This window comes from Wyeomyia smithii, chromosome 2 (assembly GCF_029784165.1).
Source record: "Wyeomyia smithii strain HCP4-BCI-WySm-NY-G18 chromosome 2, ASM2978416v1, whole genome shotgun sequence".
NCBI lineage: Eukaryota > Metazoa > Arthropoda > Insecta > Diptera > Culicidae > Wyeomyia > Wyeomyia smithii.
In genome coordinates, this window is record NC_073695.1 from 250,786,977 (window position 1) to 250,810,214 (window position 23,238).

Consider the following 23,238-nt stretch of genomic DNA (forward strand, 5'->3'; position numbering starts at 1 on the left):
ATTTTTGAGTAATGGTCTCAGATTCATTGGTGCATTTTTTTATAATAACGGTCTGTGGGCGCACCGTGGTCTGTTACAGTCATATAAGTCAAATATTGTCTAAACACGTGGAAAAAGCATATAAAAAACGCTCTACATGATACTTATTTGATAATACGCAAAAAAAAAAACAAAACAAGGCAACAGCTTAGTAAAATGCGAATACAGGCGAATACTCCATTCTAGGTAAAAAATGTATAGAGTTTTTGATTTTGATATTGATATTATTGATTCTAGGCATTCAATTTTACCTAATGATGACTTAAGTGTAGGTGCCCAAAAGTAAGTAAATCACTTTACCTGAAAGCTCTTCCAGCACAAACGGGCTGACTTACGTTGAAAATACGCATTTTATTAGTATTTTCATTTTCCTGTCTATTACATTCCTGTCATTACATTGTACATTGTACAAAATATTACCAAGCGATAACGTAAAACCAATGTAAATTTACGCAAAGCTGGATGTTTTTACTGGTTCAGGCAAATAATACGCATAAAAATTAGTGAAAACAATGCAACAGCTTGATAAAATGCGAATACTTAATTCTGGGTAAAAATTTGTTGGAGTTTTTGGTATTGATATTGATGATTCAAGGTATCAAATTTTACCTAAATGATGACTTTCGTGTAGGTACTCAAAAATAGTTAAATTACTTTTACCTAACAGTACCTTACACCTTTTTTCACACGCATATTTGGGTATTTTTAATTTTCTGTGTAGCTAGCAGTCGAAATTCGCTGGCGCTGGGCCCAATTGGGGTTTTTAGCTACATACGAGTTTCTGATTTCTATTTATCAGCTAAACAAACGAATTTTACAAAAACGTGATTTTTTAAAAATTATATTGTTGTCCTTCAATTTATAAATTAAGAAAAAAATGGCTTCAAATCGCTGAATGACAGTTGTTACATGGGCGAACTGTCATTCAAGCGATTTCGCGCAGTTTTCATTCATGATTTAATAACCGAAGAACAACGACATAAAATTTTTTAATCATGTTTTGCTCAAAAAAAACGCAGCTCTTTCAGATGATACATAAAACTGATATAGCTAAACAACCCTATTAGCAGATTCGATTCACTAGTTGGGTCGACTGACAAAAGACTGAAATATTTTAAAGGGTACGCGAAGTGTTTGTTTCCATTATGGAAATGCGATTTAAGGTGAAAAAAAGGAAGACAGCCGATTGAAGTAATTGTTTTCGAAAAGGTATTTTTTATTCGTGAACATGATAATTTTGAATGTAATAATGCAATATCATCAGCACTCTGCAAAGGGACTTGTCATAAGGTTCCAAATAAAAACACAACTCTTTGATTGACGACGAAAATACAAATCAGCGAAGAAGCAGAGTTCGAGCTCATTATGCTTGAATTGACTCACCAGCTTTGAAAGGAAATAAGTGTTTCGGGATCTGGACAAAAATATCGTAGTTGATGGAGACCTAACAACAATGCGAGCGCTTTACGTATAATTTCTTTCCAAACCTTGTCATTTCTCACGAATATTTGTTCATCACTTGTCATCGATTTTTGTTACGTCTCATGAATTCTAAATGAACATTCTTATAACTCAGTCAAAAAAATATTGTTGAAGTATGTTTTCATTGTTTTTATCTGGATTACCTATCCTGGTGACGGGGCACATGCTTCTAGGTTTTGCGGACGATATCGACATCATTGGTATTAACCGTAGAGAGATGGTAAAAGTTTTTGGATCTTTCAAGAGGGAAGCTGCGAGAATTGGGATTGTTAAAAACTCTGCCAAAACGAAGTACATGGTGGCTGGTAGAGAGCGTGGTAGTCCGTCGAATGTTCGGTGGTGATAGATGGGGATTCATTTGAAGTAGTCAACGATTTTATTTCCCTGGGTACATTGGTGAGGTGCGTTAATGAGGTTAGCCGTGAGATAAAGAAGCGGATAGCGGCCACAAATGAGGCTTACGGATTGCGTAACCAGTTGAGGTCCCGCAGCCTTCAAACCCCCACTCTATAAAAAACTGATTCTCCTGGTGGCCCTCTATGGCCATGAAGCATGGACACTGAAAGAGGCTGATCGGCGAGCCCTCAGTCATACAAATCGGCGGATATATTCAAGCAAATGAAACACGGCAGGCTACAGTGGGCTGTGGACTGTCGTCGAGAATGACCGTGTAATAGGTGCTAGAGGCGACTGGAAGATTGTAGCCCAAACTGAGTGATATGGCAACGTAATCTGGATTCGGCACTGGATCGATAATCGGTCTGTTACCGCAAAGGTTAAATTAAAAAAAAGTAAGTAAAGTGTTTTTTCAGGATAAACTTTACTCTACCGTTACAAAACTGACATCTGGTTGTAAACTTCAATTTGACAAGAAATTTTAACATCCAGTCCCAGAAAGTAAGGGGCCGTTCCTAAACCACGTTTGTCATATTTTGATCACTTTTTATACCCCTCGTACCCCAACCCCCGTGGTACCAACCTACCACCCCCCCCCCCCCCTTGCGACTTTAACCACGTGGTCTTTTCATTTGTCAAGTGCCAAAAATTCTCTTAAAATTTTTAAACTTTTATTGTTAAACATTCAGTACATTCTATATTTCTAAAATGCTTTTGCTCTTGACTTTGTAGCAACAGTAAATTATAAGTCAAGAAAAAAGAGCACGTGGTCATTTCGTTAACCCCCTCACCCCCGTGCGTGGTCTTTCGTGGTCTTTTGACAAACCTCCCCGTCCCCCTCTTTATGACCACGTGGTTTGGGAACGGCCCCTATGTACAGTAAGTAAGGAGTCCCAACTGAAAAACCGGCCCAAGTATTAAAAGCCCAGTCAGTGATCTTCGTGATCATGATACATACTGCAGTGTATGAAGATTTGCTTTGAAATTTAAATAAATCCATTAGAACAACAAAATAAAATGGTGACGATTGCCATTGTCTTTGAATTAGGATTATTTCTGAATAGTAGAAAGCTAAAAAACATAAAAATAATTGGAAAAGTAATACAAAGTATACACTATAAACTTGAGAAGCTCGCAAATAGAAATGCAATAAGCTTTACCTGCGCATGCAATTTTCGTAAAACTTCCACATGTGTCTCAGTCCTGAAAACTGATGAAATGTATGTAATGAACAAGGTTGTAAATTATCACTCGCGCTCATTTTTTTCGCAAGTCGAGAGTTTAATCAAAAAAGCATAATTCTGAGTAACTTTATAGTCCTTTGTAATCCTTTGCTCACTCTCCCCTGTGATAAATATCATGGGAATCGTGTGATATGGATATGTAGATTTGTTTGCAAAACAAACAACATTTTGTGCAGATTTGGGTTCGACAATATAGTCATGGTTCAGATTTTATCGCGCTTCGAGTAGATTTTTTCCAGTTTTCCAGTAATTACAGACATCAGTCCTACAACAAGTGTGATTTTTTTTTTCTTCAGCTCAGTCGTGCAATTCACATGCTTGTTCCTCATTTTATTTCAGTTTCTGAATTTTGAGTGAGGATTGACATGGTGAACGTATCATAATTCATAACTCTTTGTACTACCGCAGATAAAACATCCAACATGACAAGCATGATCCGAAGAATAATGATGCGTTATACTTGAAAATATGTTTAATTACGATTGTTACAAAAAAATGCAAACTATTTAGAATTTATATTTTTGCATTTTCAAAAGAATTTGCAAAGCTCTTGTTGAACATACACTACATTCAAAAGGTCTGGCATCTCTGCTTTCACGTGTTTACGATTTCAAATGACAGCCGTGAGTACAGATTGCGTGCCTCATTGATCGTGAGTAGGGAATATAAACAAAAGCACGATTAGCTTGTTTCAGTTTCATTTTAATTAATAAATTAGTCTATTGGTCCACAGTGTTTGATAAACATGTTACAAATTGCTCGATGCCATCTAAGCCGGTAAGTTAATTAGTTTAACCAGCGGTTCTTACCGGCTATAAACATAAATTGTTATCGTTTGTTCAGGTTACATAAGCACCACAGCACCGGTGCCCGGTTAATCATCAACAGAGATTTCTGTGATGATTCGAAGAACAACGACAGTGATAACCGGAAGAAGCGAAAATCACCAGAGAAGTCGGTCAGTGAAACTTCCGAGGTGAAATCTGCTGCCGCTACGAAACGATTGAATGAACTACTTTCGCTTATGAGCAAAACTAATGAGGTTCAGCTGGTGAAAAAGGTTCAACTGCCGAAACCAAACAACCAGCGTAGAGAGAAAAGCGTCAAAAAACGTGAGTTAGATTCGGACTCGGAATCGGACGATGATAAACCGGCGGATTTAGCAAAGGCAACTCGTGCGGTTGCCAATGCTCTGGGCGGTGATCCGAAGCAGACAGAGGCTGAACTGCTGGCCAAGCTGCTGGGGAGCTCGTCGGATGGCAAAAATGATTTGAGTGAGGTCATCTCCGGTATGCAGGTTGATAAAGGGGATGGCAAACGAGACCGTGCTGATCAGTTGACGAGAAGTGGTTTGGTCCGGAAGTCAATTGAAAAGAAAACCAAGAAAGGTGAGTAAGAAAGCAAATCCTAATTTGTAGTTTTTTTTTTCGACTGTTTTATAATTTTGGTAGAGTACTCTCAAGTGTATCATGAGCGCCAACGACCAACGGTTATGGTACGACCGACTGGACCCAGTGTAAAATTGTTCGAGGAAGAACCATTAAACATTTTCACCGATCCAGCGGCTCTAAAAGATAGTCCCGACATTTTGGACACATGGAAAAGGCTACAGGAACGTGAACTGCGATTGGCAGTAACTCATCCACCAGCAAATTATTTCCAGAAAATGGCTCTTTGGACAGAGCAGGGAAAATTGTGGAAATTTCCTATCAATAACGAGCAAGGACTGGAAGAGGAAGCCAAAGTGTCCTTCACGGATCACATATTCCTAGAGGAGCACCTGGAACCGTGGTGTCCTAAGCGAGGACCGGTGCGGCATTTCATGGAGTTGGTGTGCGTTGGTCTTTCGAAAAACTACTTCATTAGCGCTAAGGAGAAGAAAGAACACATCCTTTGGTTTCGGGATTATTTCGAGCAGAAGAAGGAACTCTTGCAGCAGGTTATTGTAGAAAACAAGGAGCAGTCGAATGAAAAACAGATTGAAATGTAGGCGAATGGTTGAAAAGGATAGAACACGATTTGGTCGCTATATTATGCATTGTTTATTTGCTTCTTATATTCGATGACCACCTGTGGCAGACAATTTGTGCGCTGTTGGAAGTGACCTTGGTAAGTCCGCGAGCATCTAATCTTTGCTAAAAGTAAAGAAAAATATATACAAGCTAGTTTGAGAGCATAATAATATGCTGACACAAGTTAATTCGTTTCACGTGGGACAGAAACAAACACACACTGGACGCAACTCGACGTAAATTAATTACATATCAAATTAGTACTTTGGCCAGTTTCGTAAGGTATTCAGCTTGCGTAAAAGATCAATCGCATCTCGTGGTAATTTGCTGCATCCACGTAGGTTGATATTTTTCAGCTTCTTGCAGTTGCTCAGGATTGAATTAATGCTGTCGATCGTTATCAGCGACAGTCGAACCAACTTCAGTGTGGCTATCCTAGGTAAGTGCTTGCAGATTGAATCGATGCAGGCATCGTTGATGTGGTAGCAATCGCTCAGGTCGATCGATTCCAGCGAAGGGCAGTTTCTTACCATGGCGTCTATACCTTCCTCTGTAATCTGTTGATGTAATAGTATGCTTTATTTATGTTTGAACAGAATTTATAGAAAGAAATTGTTACTAACATGAACGCAATGCGACAGATTTACTTCCGTCAGCTCGAGTAACTGAAAGGACTGTTTTAGGGCGAAATCGGTTACCTTGAAGCAACCTGAGATTTGCAGTTCTTGTAGGCCACGCAGCATATCGATCGAGAACGTTTGCTGGCTGTCCCAAATATCGATGGCTGCTCGTTGCAACTCAACACCGGTAAGTCCAGCGTCGGATATCTGAAACGGAAAGTTTTTCTTTTGACAATTTCTGTGAATAATAAAGAGCAATTATGTTTTAAATTTTAGCTGCAACTTTGCACGGATGTTTCTATAGGCCAAAGACGTTATTTTGTGCTATAAGTCCTCTCAAAAAATTAGTCACCAGTAATTAAAAAAAAAACTAATAGCCGAAAATGACGTTCTTAGCCTATAAAAACATCTGTGCAAAGTTTCAGCCAAATCAAAAGTAGTCGATCAAAATTGCTTCCCTATGTTGTTAGGGGAACAACGGGCAACACGGACAGGGCGGGCAAGATGGTCCGTTGCTCATTTCTATATAAACCATTGAAACTAACACAAATCATTTATGCCAGTTACATACCAACAGCATTCTGGGAGTTTCGAGATATTATGTAGATTGAAACAATACTTAGTTATTTGAGAAATAATAAAAATAAGCTCACTCTCAACAGCAAAGCAATGTGATGTAGTTTTTGCCGTGCCGAATTTAAGCTTCTGCTGCGGTAAAACTTCAGAAAAATATAGTTTTCAATGACATTGGAATAATTAAGCATATTTGAAACATGTGGGTGAAGATAGTTTAGTGAAAATATGATTTTTTTTGGAAATCACATCGATCCAAAAAATTGTTTGCCTCTTGGGCAAGACGGTCAGTCGTAGTGTTCGCAAAATGGGCAGTCTGAGAAAACGACGATAGCACTATTCAATATTGTTTCTTTCAGCATTCTTAGCACGTGAGATGAGTCTTTCATTAACTCTCATTTGAAATAAAAATCATCATTAGAAACTTTGTTGAAACCTGTAAATATGCTACATGTAAATAATGTGAATGATTCCATCTGCGCAGCGGACGGTAAGCTTTAAACACGTGCTTTTTTGCGCAGCGCGTCGTCCCGTATAGAAAAGAAATTTGCTATAGAGCAAGATCGCGCGAAATGACCTATGGTCGAATATCGACCATTTTTGATTTGAATGAAACTTTGCACACGTATTGGGCTTAGCAAACTGAGCATTTTTCACAGATGGAGAGATTTTTTACACCCATGAGTTACATTCTAAAAGGGCGTATGCCGTTTGGCATAGGTTTTATTCGAAGTATTGTAGCCCAGAAACCGTTGGTTGTATAGAAAAACTGTCTGAGAATGAGTTGTAGGGAATTGAAAATGCATCATAAAAAAATTATACACTGTACAAAAAATTTTTTTTTGACCAAAAAAATAAGAAAAAAAAACATTGAATTTCAATTTAAAAAAAAATAGTTGATATATTTTTATTTTTTTTTTTAAAGAAACTTGACGTTAACACGCAACTTTTTAAAAAAAGTTCAGGATGGAGAAATGAAAAATATTTTTTTTATGGTAGATTAATTTTTTTATAAAAATTTCTAATTTAAACACTTTTCAAAATATTTGTATTCTGATGATTTGAGAAGATGCAGAGAGTCATTTTGAATCAAAAAGCTCTTGGTAGTTAACATTCTAAAGGCATCCGTTTTCCGAGTTATTTTAAATTTAAGCTCGAAAAATTATTAATATTTCGGAAAATACACGTTTTTCTTAATTTGTCCATGGTTCTCCAGCAAAAACCATACGTTCATTGGAATGCTTGATCAAAAATATACAATTAATTCTTTGACAACAAAACGATTGGATAAATAACTCAAGCGCTAAACCTTAGCATACGTACACCTTCCCCCTTGCCGAATGTTTTATAAAAAAATATGTTTGTCGTGCAACACTACCTACTTGTTCACTAATAATAACTGTTTGTAAAGTACGCAACCAATAACTACTGGGTTACCTATAATATCTGTTTTCGTATATAAATACGATTGCACTACTCCAGATGTGTTAGTAACAGTTTGCATTTTATGAAGATGAATAAAGTGAAAATGGAATACACCAAGTCCAAATGCTGTAAACCCTTTCCTGATCATCGGTGCTCATCAAGCTTACGCAAACTAAACGAAAACGTTATTGCAAAATTAAAAATATTGAACAGTCAAGCTTATTTTACTACCTCTTTATCAATTTGTGATGCGTGTAGTTATTGGAATGATAGTCAAGCCACCATTTATCCCTTCGTTGTTTACTATTCAGAATCTGGAACACTTAAGAATATCAGCTTCATCATAATATCGGAAGTACTCCATCATGATACTGTTGCGGTTCAGGTGTTCATTGCCAAATTAATGAATTTTTTGAAAACAACAATAGTGTTGATTAATGTCTGATGGAGCTGCCTCACAATATAAAAATAGAAACAACTTTGCAAGTCTTTGCAAGTTCAAAACATGATATAACGTCGATGCAGAGTGGCATTTTTTTGCGACTTCTCATGGTAAAGGCCCATGCGATACAGATTGGTCTAATCAGAAAAGTAATAAAAATTCATCAAAAATGTCATTTAGTTGGGTATCATATGGAGAATATGAACAAGGAGTAACAGAATAGAGCAATATTTTCAAAAAATCTATAATAATAGCTGCCACACAAAAGTATTACTCTTTTGTTCCGATTTCAGAAAATAAGATACAAACGAAGCTGTTTTCAAAAGATGACGAATCATTTACTTATGATGTATATAAAATATAAGGTGAAACTAGTTCTGTAATGTATCTATGTCATAAAAAAATATGTTCCTAAGATAATAAAACTCGAAAATAAATATTTGATTCTTAAATATATTTATATTACTTAGAACATCTAACTCTTTTCTTGAGAACCGTTCGCCCAATCGTTTTGTTGTCAAAGAATGAATTGTATATTTTTGATCAAGCATTCCAATGAACGTATGGTTTTTGCTGGAGAACCATGGACAAATGAAGAAAAGCGTGTATTTTCCTAAATAATTATAATTTTTCGAGCTTAAATTAGAAATAACTCGAAAACCAATGCCGTTAGAATGTTTACTACCAAGAGCTTTTTGATTCAAAATGACTCTCTGCATCTTTCAAAATCATCAGAATACAAATATTTTGAAAAATGTTTGAATTAGAATTTTCATGAAAAAATTAATCTACCATAAAAAAATTATTTTTCATTTCTCCATCCTGGACTTTTTTTTTAAAAGTTGCTTGTTAACGTCAAGTTTCTTTAAAAAAAAATCAAAAAAAAAAATTCAACTTTTTTTTTTAAATTGAAATTTAATGTTTATTTTTAATTTTTTTTTGTCAAAAAATTTTTTTTTGTACAGTGTATATTTTTTATGGTGCATTTTTAATTTCCTACAACTCATTCTCAGACAGTTTTTCTATACAACCAACGGTTTCTGGGCTACAATGCTTCGAATAAAACCTATGCCAAAAAGCATACGCCCTTTTAAAATGTAACTCATGGGTGTAAAAAATCTCTCCACCTGTAAAAAATGCTCAGTTTGCTAAGCCAAATACGTGTGCAAAGTTTCATTCAAATCAAAAATGGTCGATTAAATTTTCGCGTATTTCCAGGCGATTTGAAATGATTCTGCTCTAAAGTCTTTCATTGGGCCGTCTTTCCAGCACAGCCGGTCCGTTTCATGTGCACGTTGTGAAATAGTGGTTTTTCGAGACTGTTTTTATTTGAGTGGAAACTAATGTAAAATCACTCTAAAAAGGAAAGGTTTGCATTATTTTATGAAAAGCACTAGTCAATGTCGAATATTATGAATATCGTTGGTTGCAATGTTGTGTTTTGAGCAGAATAATGACTGATTTCCTTAGGGTGACCGTCTTCCCCGTTGTTCCCCTACGAATTGCACGAATGGTGGGTAGTGGACACACATATTTAATAAGGGTGATGTTATTAACAACCGCGCTTTTTACGTGATATAACAACGGACAGTAGATGCAACCTATTTGGGTGTCTATTGAGGGTCAGGTAATCAGTACAACCAAATTTTGTAACTGCAAAACGAAAATGACAACAGTGTTTTCATTCTCTGCTACCAAGGCAGTTCTTGAAATACAGAGTCGCTAGGAGAAGGAAGTAATATTTTCACTGAAGTCCAAAACCAATAAGCCAAGAAACCAATAAGCATCAACAACGAAAATCTGAACGGAGATGGAAACTTTCTAGAGGAAGAAATTGCTGAAGTTTCGTTGCCAGAGGTTATGCTTCAGATGACACTTCAGAACAGGAGTTCCATTTGACGTTCGACCGCTAGTTCTTCAAGAAGGAAGATCTCTTTTGACAGGATGGTAGCAACCTGAATGACCCGGCGAAAGTGCGGCTTATGCTGCGCAGTATCAGTGTTCCAGAAAATTTTATATTATTTACTGCCTAACCACTCACGCGATTTAATTTCTGACCAAGTTATGGACGATTGTCTTCGGATCATTAAGAACGAAACCGACGATTCCGTTACTTACGCTGGGTTCATCAACCGGCAGTTTGAAGAGTTTGAACTACAGAAACTTTCATCAGACCAGTTCAAGAGTCTGGTGTTCATCTGTGGTCTCAAGTCGACGAAGGATGCCAATATCAGAACCCGACTTCTATAAAAGCTCGAGTGTGATACTACCGATACCAACATTGAAGGTTTAGTGACCGAATACCAGCGCCAGTCGAACCTCAAGCATGATGTGGCGTTGGTAGAGAAGAAGCATTTATCTTTGGCGGTCCAAGTGGTTCGGCAGATCAAGAAGCAATCAATCAAAATCGATGGCAGCAGACAGTAAAGTTCTTCCATCTCCATGCAGGCAGTGTGGAGCCATGCACTTCGTGAAGAATTACCAGTTCTTCAAACATGCTGCCTGTAAGTAATGTGGAAAAGTAGGTCACAAGGAAGGCTACTGCAGCTGCTCGTCAAAATCTGCATCATCGTATACATGCAATAAGGAGTTAGCACGAGAGACAAGCCCATTTAGCATATTCAGAATCGTAAAAGGTAACTTCAATTGTGTTCAAGCAGAACTTCAGTTTGAATGAATGAAACGCCAGATCTCGCGAGCCAGGCCGTGATCCAATTGGCAATATGCTGCAGCCCGACAACTCGCAGAAAAAAAAAAGATATTTCAATGAAACGCCAGACAAAAGTAGAAGAGGTGTTGGAACAACTTCAACGCTTTGACATCATTCATCAATCTTTCTGATTGGGCAGCTCCGATAGTTAGCGTCGAGAAACCCGGTGACAAGATAAGCATCTGCGCCGATTACTCTACTGGACTCAATGCTGCGCTAGAAGCAAACCACTACCCTCTTCCAACGTTTGGAGACATTTTCACTATAGACCGTTCCGATAAGCATAAATACACTTACGATCAACCGTCATTTCAAATAACGTGCAGTATTCAACCAAAAGTTGGCTGCGTCCTGTTGTTTACATCCAAAAGAAACAGATACTGTCATTTTTTCTAACATTTAGTGCGAAATTTTGAAAATGCTGGCCTTTCTCCCGAGCAAAGAAAGCGAATTGTGCACAAATGGGGCACCGTGAGTGGTCTTTCTATAAGAAAATTAGCCAGAGAAGAAGGTATAAGTGTCGGAGCAGTTCAAACCGCATTGCGGAAGTATTGTGAAGAAAGCACATTTACTGATGCCCCAAGACGTGGTAGAAAACCCGGGCCTGTTGATCCCACAATGGACAAAAAGGTTAAGGAACACTACAAGCGGCATCCTTCAGTATCAGTACGAGATGTGGCGAGAAAGCTTGGAACCTCGGCGAGTAAAGTTATGCGTGCCAAGGGAAGAATGGGTCTGCAGACCCGTCGGAAGCAGAAGCAGCCAAAACGAAATCCAAAACAAGCTGAATCTGTGAAACCGAGAGCTCGGAAGCTTTATGCCAAACTTCTGACCAAAAAAATGGGGTGTGTTATCATGGATGATGAAACCTACATAAAACTGGACTATAAGACTCTGCCAGGACCGCAATTTTATACATCACCGAAGAAAAAGGATGTCGCTGGACCAGTGAAAGCCATTTACACCAAAAAATTCGGCAAGAAGGTAATGGTTTGGCAGGCCATTTGTGAATTTGGGAAAATATCTCGTCAATTCATTACGAATGACACAATGAATGGTAAAATTTACGTGAAAGAGTGTTTGCAGAAAAGGTTGTTACCCATGGTTAAGCAGCATAACAATACTCCAATCTTTTGGCCCGATTTTGCTTCCTGCCATTACTCTAAGGATGCACTAGGGTGGTATAAAACAAATAGTGTCACATGTGTCCCAAAGGAGATGAATCCTCCAAACTGCCCTGAAATTCGCCCTATTGAAACTTTTTGGGCTGAGGAAATATGTCAAACCAGCGGACAATGTTGAAAAATTTAAAATAGATTGGCTTAAAGTGGTAAAAATGGTCGGAGAACACACTGTGCAAAAGCTTATGAGAAGTGTTAAGAGAAAAGTTAGAGAACTCGCGTATCCTACGAAAAATAGTTCCAACTTGAATTGAAACTGGAAAGAAAACACTTATTATCTATATTTCAGAATAATTTTTTTTTTGTTTTATTCAAGAAAGAAGATGTATTTATATATTTCGGAACAGTCTATAAACTTGCCAGACAACGCGTTTTCGGCATCATAAATGTTTTAGACGCGAACCTAGACGTAAGAGGACGTGGATGACGAGTCAAAGAAGCTTCTGACGGATCAACACCCTCTGCCTTGCTTGGTGGAAATTCACCTGACCAATTAATGCTCGGACGTTCCATGTGGACAACTCTGGACTTTCTACGCCCCACATACCAACCTGTTAGGCAAAAACCGAAACACATCCGAAACATCAAATCTGGATCTCCTATTTATATCCAGGTGTATTCAAGTAATAAAATCTGGAAAATGATGCCTGCGAAGAACTGCACCACTGTACCGCTCTCGTGAAACACGTAAGCTTTATCAGAAATTCAACGCATCCTGCAAAGGCTTTGTTCCGCGAGCCGAAAGTGCAGGAATAAGGATGGGAGTATCATGACAGATGATCGTGAGGTGATCGAGGGGTGGAGACAACACTTCGATGAACATCTTAATGGCGTACAAGCAGGAGACCAGAACAGCGACGCAGGAGGCTCTGTCGGTGCAGCAAGCGACGGACATCCACCCCCAACTACCGAGCGATTAATGCCGCCTACAAAGTGATATCCCAAATAAATTTCCAGCGACTGTCACCACTAACCAACAAATTTGTGGGTAGTTACCAGGCCGGTTTGTAAAAAGCTATGAAGAATGCTCAATGAGAATGGCTTCCCCGGGAAGCTTACCAGACTGATCAAGGCCACTATGGGATGTGTAGTGTTGTGCAAGAATACCGGGGGTCTATCCACAATCGGATCCCGCAGGGGACATCGACAAGGTGGTGGTCTTTCCTGCCTGCTGTCCAATATTGCGCTAGAAGATGTTGTGAGACGAGCGCGAATAGACACGCGGGGCGCGATTTTCGCGATTTCGGTCAATGATTGTACTTTGCGGATGACATGGACACTGTTGGCAGAACATTTGAGGCGGTGGCAGACAGTACACCAGCCTAAAACGTGAAGCAGAGAGGATTGGATTGAAGATAATTCTATCTCAAACGAAGTACATGCTAGCGGGTTGTGCCCTAAGAGAAGAGTGGCCAAGATGATACCTCGTTTTGCTCCAGGTTTTTTGCTCCAAACGTGATTGGCTGATTTTGATAGCACGCGTGTGTGACAACGCTCAAAAGGGGTTCAGCTTGCCGTGTTGCTAAACAGCTGGTGTTCGACTCAATCATTGAATAAGTAAAAGTGAAATATTGTGCACACAATTTTAATTTGGTTGCGACAAATAAAAGCAAAAAAGAGTTTGAATGAAGTGGCAAGCGTTTGGTCGTAAAATTTTATCGATTTCCCAAGGATGCAGAACCTTATCGACAGTGGCTGAAAATATGCGTAAGATCTGAAAAAGATATTCCAAGTTTAAAAATCTCACGCAATAGTCGAATATGCAGTGAAGGTATTTCTTTTTATTATTATGTTGTTTATTTAGTTGTTCGTGGAAATGTGAAATCAAGTTTTCTTCATAAACAAGCAATTTTCTCCTTGATTTTGCAACTGGAATTAAGTGTTTTGCCGAATATTTTTTATTGTGCTCTCTATAAAAAGTCCGGAGAAGTGAGAAAAACAAAAAAAAAGTTTGGCAAAGGTAGTATGATGTTATAGATATAGACGAAGTTTTGTTGTATTGTTTTATATGTTGTTTGGAATCCAATTTTCATTGTTGTGTTTTTTGTTTAATAAAAATATCAAATAAATAAACTTTTCTGGTTGCACTGGAATTCACGTAAGGCAGACGAAAATAATGTTCAACCGGGGATATGTTGCATAGCAAAGAAGAAGAGAAAGAAGCCACTTGACCACTCTTCTCTTAGGTTGTGCCAAGTGCGACAGGGCACGCTCAGGTAGTGTGCTAATCGACGGTGGTGAGTTTGAGGTAATCGACGAGTTCGTGTACCTTGGCTCAATGGTGACTGAGAACAACGATACCAGCCGTGAGATTAGGAGACGAATTATCAATGGGAGTCTGTCTACTATGGCATACTCAGAAAAATACGGTCGAAACGTCTAACGTGGTCCCCATGGTTCTGTGGTTAGCGTTGTCGGTCGGCTAGCTCTCCCACACGGTCGTGATATCGGGTTCGATTCCCGACCAGGTCGAGGAACTTTTCGAGCTGGAAATTTTCTCGACTCAGCACTGGGACACGGTGTATCGTTGTATTTATCCTACAACATGCAAAATGTGCCGAAAACAATATCGATAACGAATTCTCTCAACTAATTTAGTTGATCGAGACTGCATTAGCCCCCAGGCTAGCGTGCGATATTGTTATTGTTACGTCTAAGTCCCAGTACAAAGTGCACCTCGTACAAAAAGCTTATTAAACCGGTTGTTCTTTACGGGCATGAGACGTGGAAAATGTTTGAAGAGGAGTTGTGAGCGCTCGGAGTTTTCGAACAACGGGTGCTAATAACCATCTTTGGCGGTGTGAAGGGGAACGGAGTGCGGAGACGGAGAATGAACCATGAGCTCGCGCAACTCTGCGGTGAATCCAGCATTCAGAAGGTGGCCAAATCTTGACGGATACGTTGGGCAGGGCACGTTGCGAGAACGACGGACAACTACCCTGTAAAATTGGCTCTCACCTTGAGTCCCGTTGGTAGAGGAAGGAGCGCAAAAAGCAAGGTGGTTAGACCAGGTGGAGCATGATCTGGTAAGTACTGGACGCCCGCGGGATTGGAGGCGAGCAGCCATGAACCGATCAAGTTGGCGGAACTATGTTATGCAGGCCATGTCTATTTCTAACACTGAAAATTTATTTCTAACACTGAATTTACAATCTTGCAGGTAATTCACAACCACAATAAAGTGGGAAAAATAACATTTATAACATAACAAAGCTACTGACGATTTATCAACAGCAAAGGAAAGACTCGACTATTCTAACCAACGCGATTCTGGATGGTGAGGAATCAACAACCCCGATGAAGCGTGTGAAATGTTAGCGAAACACTTCGTCTTTGAACAGAGAACGACTAGTGATGTCGATGCGGAATCTGTTGCTTCCGATACTCCTGCTGACTTCTTGGATCTATCCACCATTCTGGTGACTCCAGCGATGGTGCTTTCGGCAACGAGAAGGCTTGAGACTTCGCTTGCTCCTGGGCTGGATGGAATTCCGACAGTAATGTTCTGTCGGTGCTCAGCTGCCTTAGCAGCCAGCTCTTTTGGGAGTTAAATGCAAGCTCATTTATGCAGATGACGGTAAACTGTATGTTATACCACTCTATAAATTTTCTTGTGCCAATGTAAGAACAATCACATACCGCGACGCGAGACAGGACATAACACTTATTATTCTTACAAAACATAAAAAGGAGTAAATTTACCTTTTTCGTCGACCGGTTTCGGGCTACGATCTTGCCCATCAGCTGGAAACTACTACAAGTAACTAGTCGGACATCGTCCAGCTGATGAGCAAGAGCGTAGCCCGAAACCGGTCGAATAGAAAGGTAAATTTACTCCTTATTATGTTTTGTAAGAATAATAAGTGTTATGTCCTGTCTCGCGTCGCTGTATGTTATAGTTTACTCAAACCAGAATTAGTAACGTCTTCCAGCTTTGCTGAATAGTTCCGTTGACTAGTGCCATCGTGATAAACTCTTTATTAGTGTTCCAAAGTGTGCGGTGATGACGCTCCACCGCTCTATAAACCCAACTTTTTACAAATACTTTACTGAAAATTTTACGCCTCGCAGAGTAGATCGTGTGACTGATCTCGGTGTTCTTATTGACTCAAGACTGGACTTCAATCTTCACTACTCCTCAATAGTATCTAAAACAAGCCGACAACTGGGACTGCAAAATCTTACAAAGCTTCATTCAGGGGGGAGGAGGAGTCGGAAATTTGGAAAAAGTCCTTACGTGATTTGTGGATGAAGCCTAAAAAGGGAACGTTTTGTTTTGTTCCGCGCATGCGTGCGATAAAATTGAAAAAAAAAAAAACACCCACTACAGTCGCCGTAAGACTTTTACCTGCAACGCTTTTTAACTGCAAGACCGATAACTGCAACAACTTTGCAGTTATCGGACCGCAATCCGTCAAATCTGATGTCAGAGTCACATTTGACATTGAAGTGGCAAATCTCGCGGGGGCTTCTAAATGCATTCGAAAATGAAAATTGTTGAATCTCTAGAAACATTTCAAAAGGACTCTTTCATTTTTTTCGATTTTTTTTCGATTCCGTTTACTTGTTGTTTCTTCATTCTAGATGGGAGATTATAGATTTCCACTATTAATCAATGAAGCAAAATCACCATGTTATGTGGTTCACTTTTCGTAAGTATTATAAGAGAAAAACAAAAATCCTTTGTGCATTGTTTGGCTAGCCTTCACTACTCAGCGAGACAGTGCATAGTAGATCACAAACAATACTTTGTGACCGAGCGTTATATAGACCATTTTACGAACTGACAGGTGTCACGGATCCTGCTGACATTGATGTTGCTTTCACTTGCGTTATGTCAGCGGTTCCGAGCTTTCTGTCAAACTTTCATTCATGAATTGAGCTCAGAAACGTCTCGTAAAATGGTCTATTGTAGTGATGAACTTTATCTTTGCCTACCTGTTGGTTATATAAAGTAGTTACTAAAACGCAATAAATTATGATGCGGAAATATGAATATCAAATTGATTAATCGATTAGCTTGTCTATTTTAGTTTTCTGCTGTTTTCGCCACTATTTCATTAAAAAAATACATATCGACATCATTGAAAACAGGAATGGTAGTGACGAACCCCCTTCCCCTCTAAATTTTGGCATGTGTCAAGTGTTGCAGTTATCGATAACTGCAATGTAAACATGTTGCAGTTATCGAACGACGACTGTATTTTTTGATGTCACTAATTACCGTTACGACTTTGTAATTTTGTTTATTACGCCACTGCGATTGGTAATTAGTTGATCTTCAGTAGACGTCTAAATGGGCTGCGTCCACTATCAACTATCAAGCTTACTGTGAGCGGTAATGGCGGATAGTGTACGCATCCCATTTTGGCGTCTACTGTAGGCAGGTAATTTTCAATCGCAGTAACGGAGTGAAAAACATAAAAATTTTGCAACGTAGCATAGCAACTTTGATAAACAGTTTTATTAATTTTGATTCGCGCATAGACCTTTCCATTCGTGCATATATTGTTGCACTTTACACCGTGTAAGTCGGATTGAAAATGAGGCCAACAATGTGCTGTCAAAATGCCTGCATTTATTGCGAAATTTTCATTTTTTTCACTGACTTGAAATTTAATTTATTCCTGCGCGGATTGTGTAGAAGACGTCAAGATGGACTGCGTGCACTGTTCGCCATTACCGCTCGTGGAAAGCTGGATTATCCCTCTAATGGCGGATAGTGAACGCAGCCCACTTTGACATTCGATGGAGCCAAAGTTATTATCAACCGAAGGTATAGCTTCATGTGACATAGCAGTATCAATATCGAGCGGTAATGGTGGGCAGTGCACGCGGCCCATTTTGACGTTTTCTGTAGGTCAGGTAATTTTAAATCGTAGTAACAGAGTAGAAAATATAACAACGTCGTAATCTAGCATAGCACCTACAACGACCAATGGGCGTTTTGTTAATTGCTATGCTTCGTTGCAACATTTCCATGTTACTCTGTTACATTTCCATTCAACATTTCCATGTTACTCTGTTACTGCGATTGAAAACCACCTGACCTACAGAAGATGTCAAAATGAGTTGCGTTCATTGTCCGCCATTACCGTTCGCCGAAAGGTGGATGGAGGATTCGTCTATTTTCACGACTATATTTTGAAGCAAAACGTTCATCCATGCCATGTTAAGCATAGCTTACAGTTCTCCAAACGAAAGGAAGTGAATTAGATTCTTGATAACATCCTCACCACCAAAAGATTTATTAATTGGCTGCGTCCACTATCCACCTTTATCGTTTGTGGAAAATTGGAAAAGTTTGGTTTTTGTTTGCTAAAAAGCATAATTTCACGTCGAACGTTACCTTAACACATCCATTCAGCCGCAGGATCCGGATACGACTCAAGTAGCAGAACACGAACTGTATGGACGTGTCATTCATACAGTCCGATCCGCACAGGTCCAGCACGGTGAGGCCGGTCAGGGTAAGACAAATTTTCAGCACCACAGTTTCCGTTAACCCCGGTAGCATACTAAGGTACAGCTCTCTCATGTTTGTTCTTCCCCTCTCGACGATTGCTTTCAGGAATCCACTGTCCGTCACTCGATCGCAGTCCGATAGATCTAGCACGGTTAGGTTGCGTAGTTTCTGAATGTCCGATATGCCAAAGTCCGTTAGCAGCCAGCAGCCGTTTAGTTTTAGTGTTTTCAGCAGGGGCATTGACTGGGCAAGCTCTATGAGTGCAAAGTCCGTTAGATTGAGAAAGGATGACAGATCAAGGTGAACGAGGTAGGTGTGCTTCCGCAGGACGTCGATTATTCCAGGATCTTTGATGGGGGCTCGTTCGAAGAAGGACAAACATATGTTGCTGAGAGACATGTTTTCGATCTCGGCAAACTGCTTGAGAAACAGGTCGTCATACATGGTGTAGCTGAAGTTAACCGATCTCATCTGGTGTCTGTGTAGTTTCAAGATACGAAGTACGTGAGTGAGGATCTCCACTCGTTTGGTGGCGTCTTTCTCTTTGAGACATTTTGAGATTTCCAGCGAGGAAATGTTCGGAGCCATCTCCACCAGATAGTACAAGTGTCTTTCGTTGAAAGCACTGATTTTGCGCAAACCTAGATGGGTTAGTCGTTCGCAAATTGGAGAAATATCGTCGAAACTCACAGGATGCCAACTTTTGAACAAGTCGTCGCAGTCGACTAAATTTAACCGTTCTAGGTTTGGCATAGTGCCCAGGATGTTGGACAGTTTCTCTTTGTTGAGTGCGCAGTTATCGAACGTTATCTCCCGTATGTGAAATCCGAAGCAGTCCCAGAATTCCGTTTGGCCGCTGAATCGTACCTTAGTAAGTTTGATGTTGGTAAAGTGGCGGAAACTGTCCAGAAATATCTGTATGGGTGACTGGTTATCGTTTATGTCGATTCGTTCGAAGTGAAAGCAGGTTGCGTTGAGAAAGATCGGATGGCGGAGGGCCTCAAACCAGCGATGACACGTGAGGGCGGCTGAATCGCGATCGCTTGGTCTGATAAATCCAAAAATATGAATCAAAATCTGAAATTGGAATAACGTACACCTTGACTGAAGAAGCTTGACGCTTTGATTTTGGATTAAGTTACCTCCATTGGCAAATTGTCCCATCCCGTTTTCGCTCTCGGGGCTTTGATATTGATGTAAAAAATATCGTCCTCGAAGGGGAATTCACGGTCGTCTATGCTTTCCACCTCACTTTCCGAATCAGATTCCGATTCCGATGACTGCGTCCGATAGCCATAGTAGTGCATATTGAAATAACTCTCGATCATCATCTCCATTCTAGATTGAAAAACTATTCTGATTTTACTGTCGCGTGAATTATTCGACCGTCTTCGTTGGGCACGAACAAAAAATACTACTTCCGCTAAAAATACTCCAATATCCTGACGCGCGTGTTCTCAGTTTACTGTCAGATGGCGCATCGATCCGCTGTCTAAGCACTCGTGTTTTCAGCACCGGCTTGCGAAACGCTAGTGAAACTGTTTGTCAACACGGACGGATTATTCGTGTCAACGAACCCCGTGCATTGATCGTGAAATCACGATTTCACGATCATCCCCCGCCTGAGCCCTATTGACATACTTTCGAACAGACGCGACGCCTGCCGCATCGTTTATTGCATCATCAGAGAGGTGTTGTTTTGTCTGTGATTCTTAGGTGAAACACGTCAGGCTTGGTTTAAATTTAGACAGTAAGGTTTTTTTATTGCATTTTTTCTAACTTAGCTAATACATTTACTATCAATCGATCTCATTGTGGCTAGCCGTGACAACCGGTCCTCGACTCGGTTCAGCTTGATGCATCCGTTCAACGAAATGTGCTGCAATGAAACTTCAAATAGTTAAAACTTAACTTCAAACACATTTATCTTACAGGAAAAGTAACAACACAGCCATACCTTTAGATAACGACAGTTGATGCTAATGTAGTACAGGCTGTCGTCGGTAAGCAGCGGACACTTGTTCACCTTCAGTACCTTCAGGCGTTTCAGGTTAGCGGTAAGCACCTGGATGCAATAGTCATTGATATTTGGACACTCGCTTAAGTCCAGAAATTCGATGGATTTATTGTTTGTGGCAAGTGCCTCAATGCCTACTTCCGTGATCTACGGTATGAGGTTATCAAAGCTGTAAAAATTTGCACTCCCTGCTGTAATTCAAATAAACTCACCATAGAACACCTGGACAGATGAAGTTCCTTTAGTTCGCTAAAGCAAAACCCTTTCTGCAGTGCCAAGTCCGTTATCTTGTAGCATCCAGCCAAGTTAAGTACCCTCAGCTTGAACAGTCGATCAATCGAAAAAGACTCAGAAATGTCCCATATCTCCAACGGATTGGACGGTAGATCGATCCCAGTCAGTCCCGCATCGGTCACCTTGGTGCAGCAGTACAGAATCAACCGTCTCAAGTGTACCAGATAGAAGTTGATGTACTGCAGCGTTGCATCTGTGGCGGCATTCGGAGAGCTGCTCAGGTCGAGAATCTGAATCAGCTCGAAGTTAAGCGTAACCTGAATCAACGAGTAGTCGCTAAGGCTTGGCAGTTCGCATAGATACAGTTCCTTCAACTGTTTCATTTTTCTTCCAATGACCCCGTTAAACATAGCCCGATCGGATATTTTTTCGCAGTTGGAGAGATCCAACACTTCCAGATGCTCTAGCTTCACAATATCCATGATGCCTTCGTCAGTGATCAGAATGCATCTTCGGAGTTTCAAGGTTTTCAATTTCGGCAAAGTGCTGGTAATTAGTTCCATAATTTCGTCAGTCACTCCCAACGAAGATGACAAATCAAGATGTACCAGATTGGGTTGGCTCGTAAGGAAACTAATAAAACCAGGAGTTTTAATGGTCTTTTTCGTTTTGTTAACTTTGAACTGCAGTGCCTGTGTAATCTTTAGCTCCGGTTGTCTTCTTAGCAGGTCGATAATGGCTGGAGGAATTTTGTCACAAAATGTTAGACTTAAACTCTCGATGCACAGCCCGTCCAGCATCGCCAAAGTGCTGAGACAGATGTCATCGATCGATAGAGTTCCGCTAAATTTGAGCGTTTCCAGCTGGAACCGCTTGTTGTTGATGAACCGCATTACGTGATCAACCATTTGTACGCGTCTCTGGGCGGTTACCATTTTGAAACAGTTGGAAATATCCAAGTGGGCTATATTTGGAGCGATCGTCATGATCCAGTTAAAGTGCATTTCGTCTATAAAATCATTATTCGCCAGTGAGACGTCGGTCAGATGCTCCAGCAGGAATCCCGACTCGCAACAGTAGAACCGTTTATCAAAATGCCACATACGAAACAATTCATCACACGACTCGATTTTCAATTTTTTCAACTTGGGCACATGCTGCAGTATCCAGTACAATTCCGTGTCACGGATGAGGCAGTTTCGGATGGTCAGCTCCAAGACGAATTCACCGAAGTCAGGCCAAAAGTCACTGTTTCCGTAAAATGTCACCGAAGTGATTTCGATTCGTGGGAAAATTCTAAACCCTTCTAGAAAGTTTTTGATTGGTGGTTCGTTATCGGAAAAGTTAATGTTGGAAAACCGAAAGAGCAGCAGTTCATTGAAGGGTGTGTAATAATGGGACGCCTCGAGCCAGCGGCGGCACGTTTCTCCGGCGGCGATGCGGTCGTTCAGCGTGATCATCTTCATGATCTTCAGCAGCAGCTGTAGTTAGTTGAAGGTTAAGATTATTGCGCTGCAATGCAGGTGATTGTATAAGAGGAACTTACCTCCATCGGTAGATCGTTGAATCCAGGGGGCTCTGGCTCCTTGGGTGGCGTCGGCAGTTTTATGTGGTTGTGCGCTATGAAGAAGTCCATCGGTTCACAATAGAATGTAGTTAGGCCTGAAGAAATAGCAAATAACCAGACAGCAGCTGTGGATCTCGTTCTTGAGCGGTTTGCTGTTAAATGTGAAATGATATAATTTTGAAGAAAGGGACAGTATGTAGTGGAAAGTAAAAATACTGCGGACTGTGGTTTGTTGATCGGGAAATGAGTTACTCGATGATGTTTGCCGGTGTCTTTGTTATCGATTTCTTTGCCAAGTGTGACGGGCGGGCTTAGATCGAGTGTACCAACCGTCGCCAATAGTCAAAAATACATTGTTGAAATGAATTTTCGAATTAGAAATCGTTTTATGTTGGACAGTCTGCAGATGACAGGAAAAAACTATATTATTCTGAAGAGCATCAGTAAAAACGTAGTTTACAAGTATTTAATTGACTGCAACATAAAATTGCGTTAAAAATCACAAAAATAGAAAATGACTTGTCTAATATTAGAGTTTGCTTTATGGTACCTCATTGTCTAAAATCTATTTAGTATAATTGTATCGCAGAGACTAGTTCGAAAAAAAAAAAAAAAACAAAAAAATGAGATTTGATGCGTAATATTTAGTGTAATTTACAATAACTTATTTTTTGCATAACTTACAATTTCAAAATCAATGATCACCGAAAAATAAACCAGATCTTTATTATAATAGCTCTCAAAAGATGATGGAAAATAAAGGGGTTTTTGTGGCATCACTTTTTGCCTTTTACTTTCATTTTAATACAAACATGTTCAACGATTTATAA

General features: G+C 39.8%; 3 protein-coding genes across 3 annotated transcripts; 1 reads left to right on the top strand and 2 right to left on the bottom strand.

Annotated features, from left to right (window-relative positions):
- The first annotated feature begins 3,782 nt into the window (after nt 1-3,782).
- Nucleotides 3,783-5,195, top strand: LOC129722188 (28S ribosomal protein S31, mitochondrial). Its single transcript, XM_055675475.1, has 3 exons — nt 3,783-3,938; nt 4,005-4,549; nt 4,613-5,195. The coding sequence occupies exons 1-3, from the start codon at nt 3,907-3,909 to the stop codon at nt 5,149-5,151; spliced, it is 1,116 nt and encodes a 371-aa protein (XP_055531450.1). The 5' UTR covers nt 3,783-3,906; the 3' UTR covers nt 5,152-5,195.
- LOC129722187 (uncharacterized) lies at nt 5,185-20,106 on the bottom strand. Its single transcript, XM_055675474.1, has 5 exons — nt 19,733-20,106; nt 18,474-19,667; nt 5,797-6,000; nt 5,438-5,730; nt 5,185-5,296 (listed from the first exon to the last, which is right to left on the bottom strand). The coding sequence occupies exons 1-5, from the start codon at nt 19,925-19,927 to the stop codon at nt 5,287-5,289; spliced, it is 1,896 nt and encodes a 631-aa protein (XP_055531449.1). The 5' UTR covers nt 19,928-20,106; the 3' UTR covers nt 5,185-5,286.
- Nucleotides 20,107-20,370: 264 nt separating this feature from the next.
- On the bottom strand, nt 20,371-22,477 carry LOC129720544 (dynein regulatory complex subunit 6-like). The gene is made up of 4 exons (XM_055672022.1): nt 22,388-22,477; nt 20,820-22,322; nt 20,548-20,754; nt 20,371-20,469 (listed from the first exon to the last, which is right to left on the bottom strand). Exons 1-4 carry the CDS (start codon nt 22,475-22,477, stop codon nt 20,371-20,373), a joined length of 1,899 nt encoding a protein of 632 aa, XP_055527997.1.
- Between the last annotated feature and the right edge of the window lie 761 nt (nt 22,478-23,238).

Coding starts and splice junctions, on each gene's coding strand:
- LOC129722188 (XM_055675475.1), top strand. CDS start 3,907: ATGTTACAAATTGCTCGATGCCATCTAAGCCG. Junction 3,939..4,004: donor GCTCGATGCCATCTAAGCCG/GTAAGTTAATTA, acceptor TCGTTTGTTCAG/GTTACATAAGCACCACAGCA. Junction 4,550..4,612: donor TGAAAAGAAAACCAAGAAAG/GTGAGTAAGAAA, acceptor TAATTTTGGTAG/AGTACTCTCAAGTGTATCAT.
- LOC129722187 (XM_055675474.1), bottom strand. CDS start 19,927: ATGGAGATGATGATCGAGAGTTATTTCAATATGCACTACTATGGCTAT. Junction 19,668..19,732: donor GGGACAATTTGCCAATGGAG/GTAACTTAATCC, acceptor TTCCAATTTCAG/ATTTTGATTCATATTTTTGG. Junction 6,001..18,473: donor GGCTGAATGGATGTGTTAAG/GTAACGTTCGAC, acceptor TTTCCGTTTCAG/ATATCCGACGCTGGACTTAC.
- LOC129720544 (XM_055672022.1), bottom strand. CDS start 22,477: ATGGACTTCTTCATAGCGCACAACCACATAAAACTGCCGACGCCACCC. Junction 22,323..22,387: donor TCAACGATCTACCGATGGAG/GTAAGTTCCTCT, acceptor AACTAACTACAG/CTGCTGCTGAAGATCATGAA. Junction 20,470..20,547: donor TCAACTGTCGTTATCTAAAG/GTATGGCTGTGT, acceptor GTTTCATTGCAG/CACATTTCGTTGAACGGATG.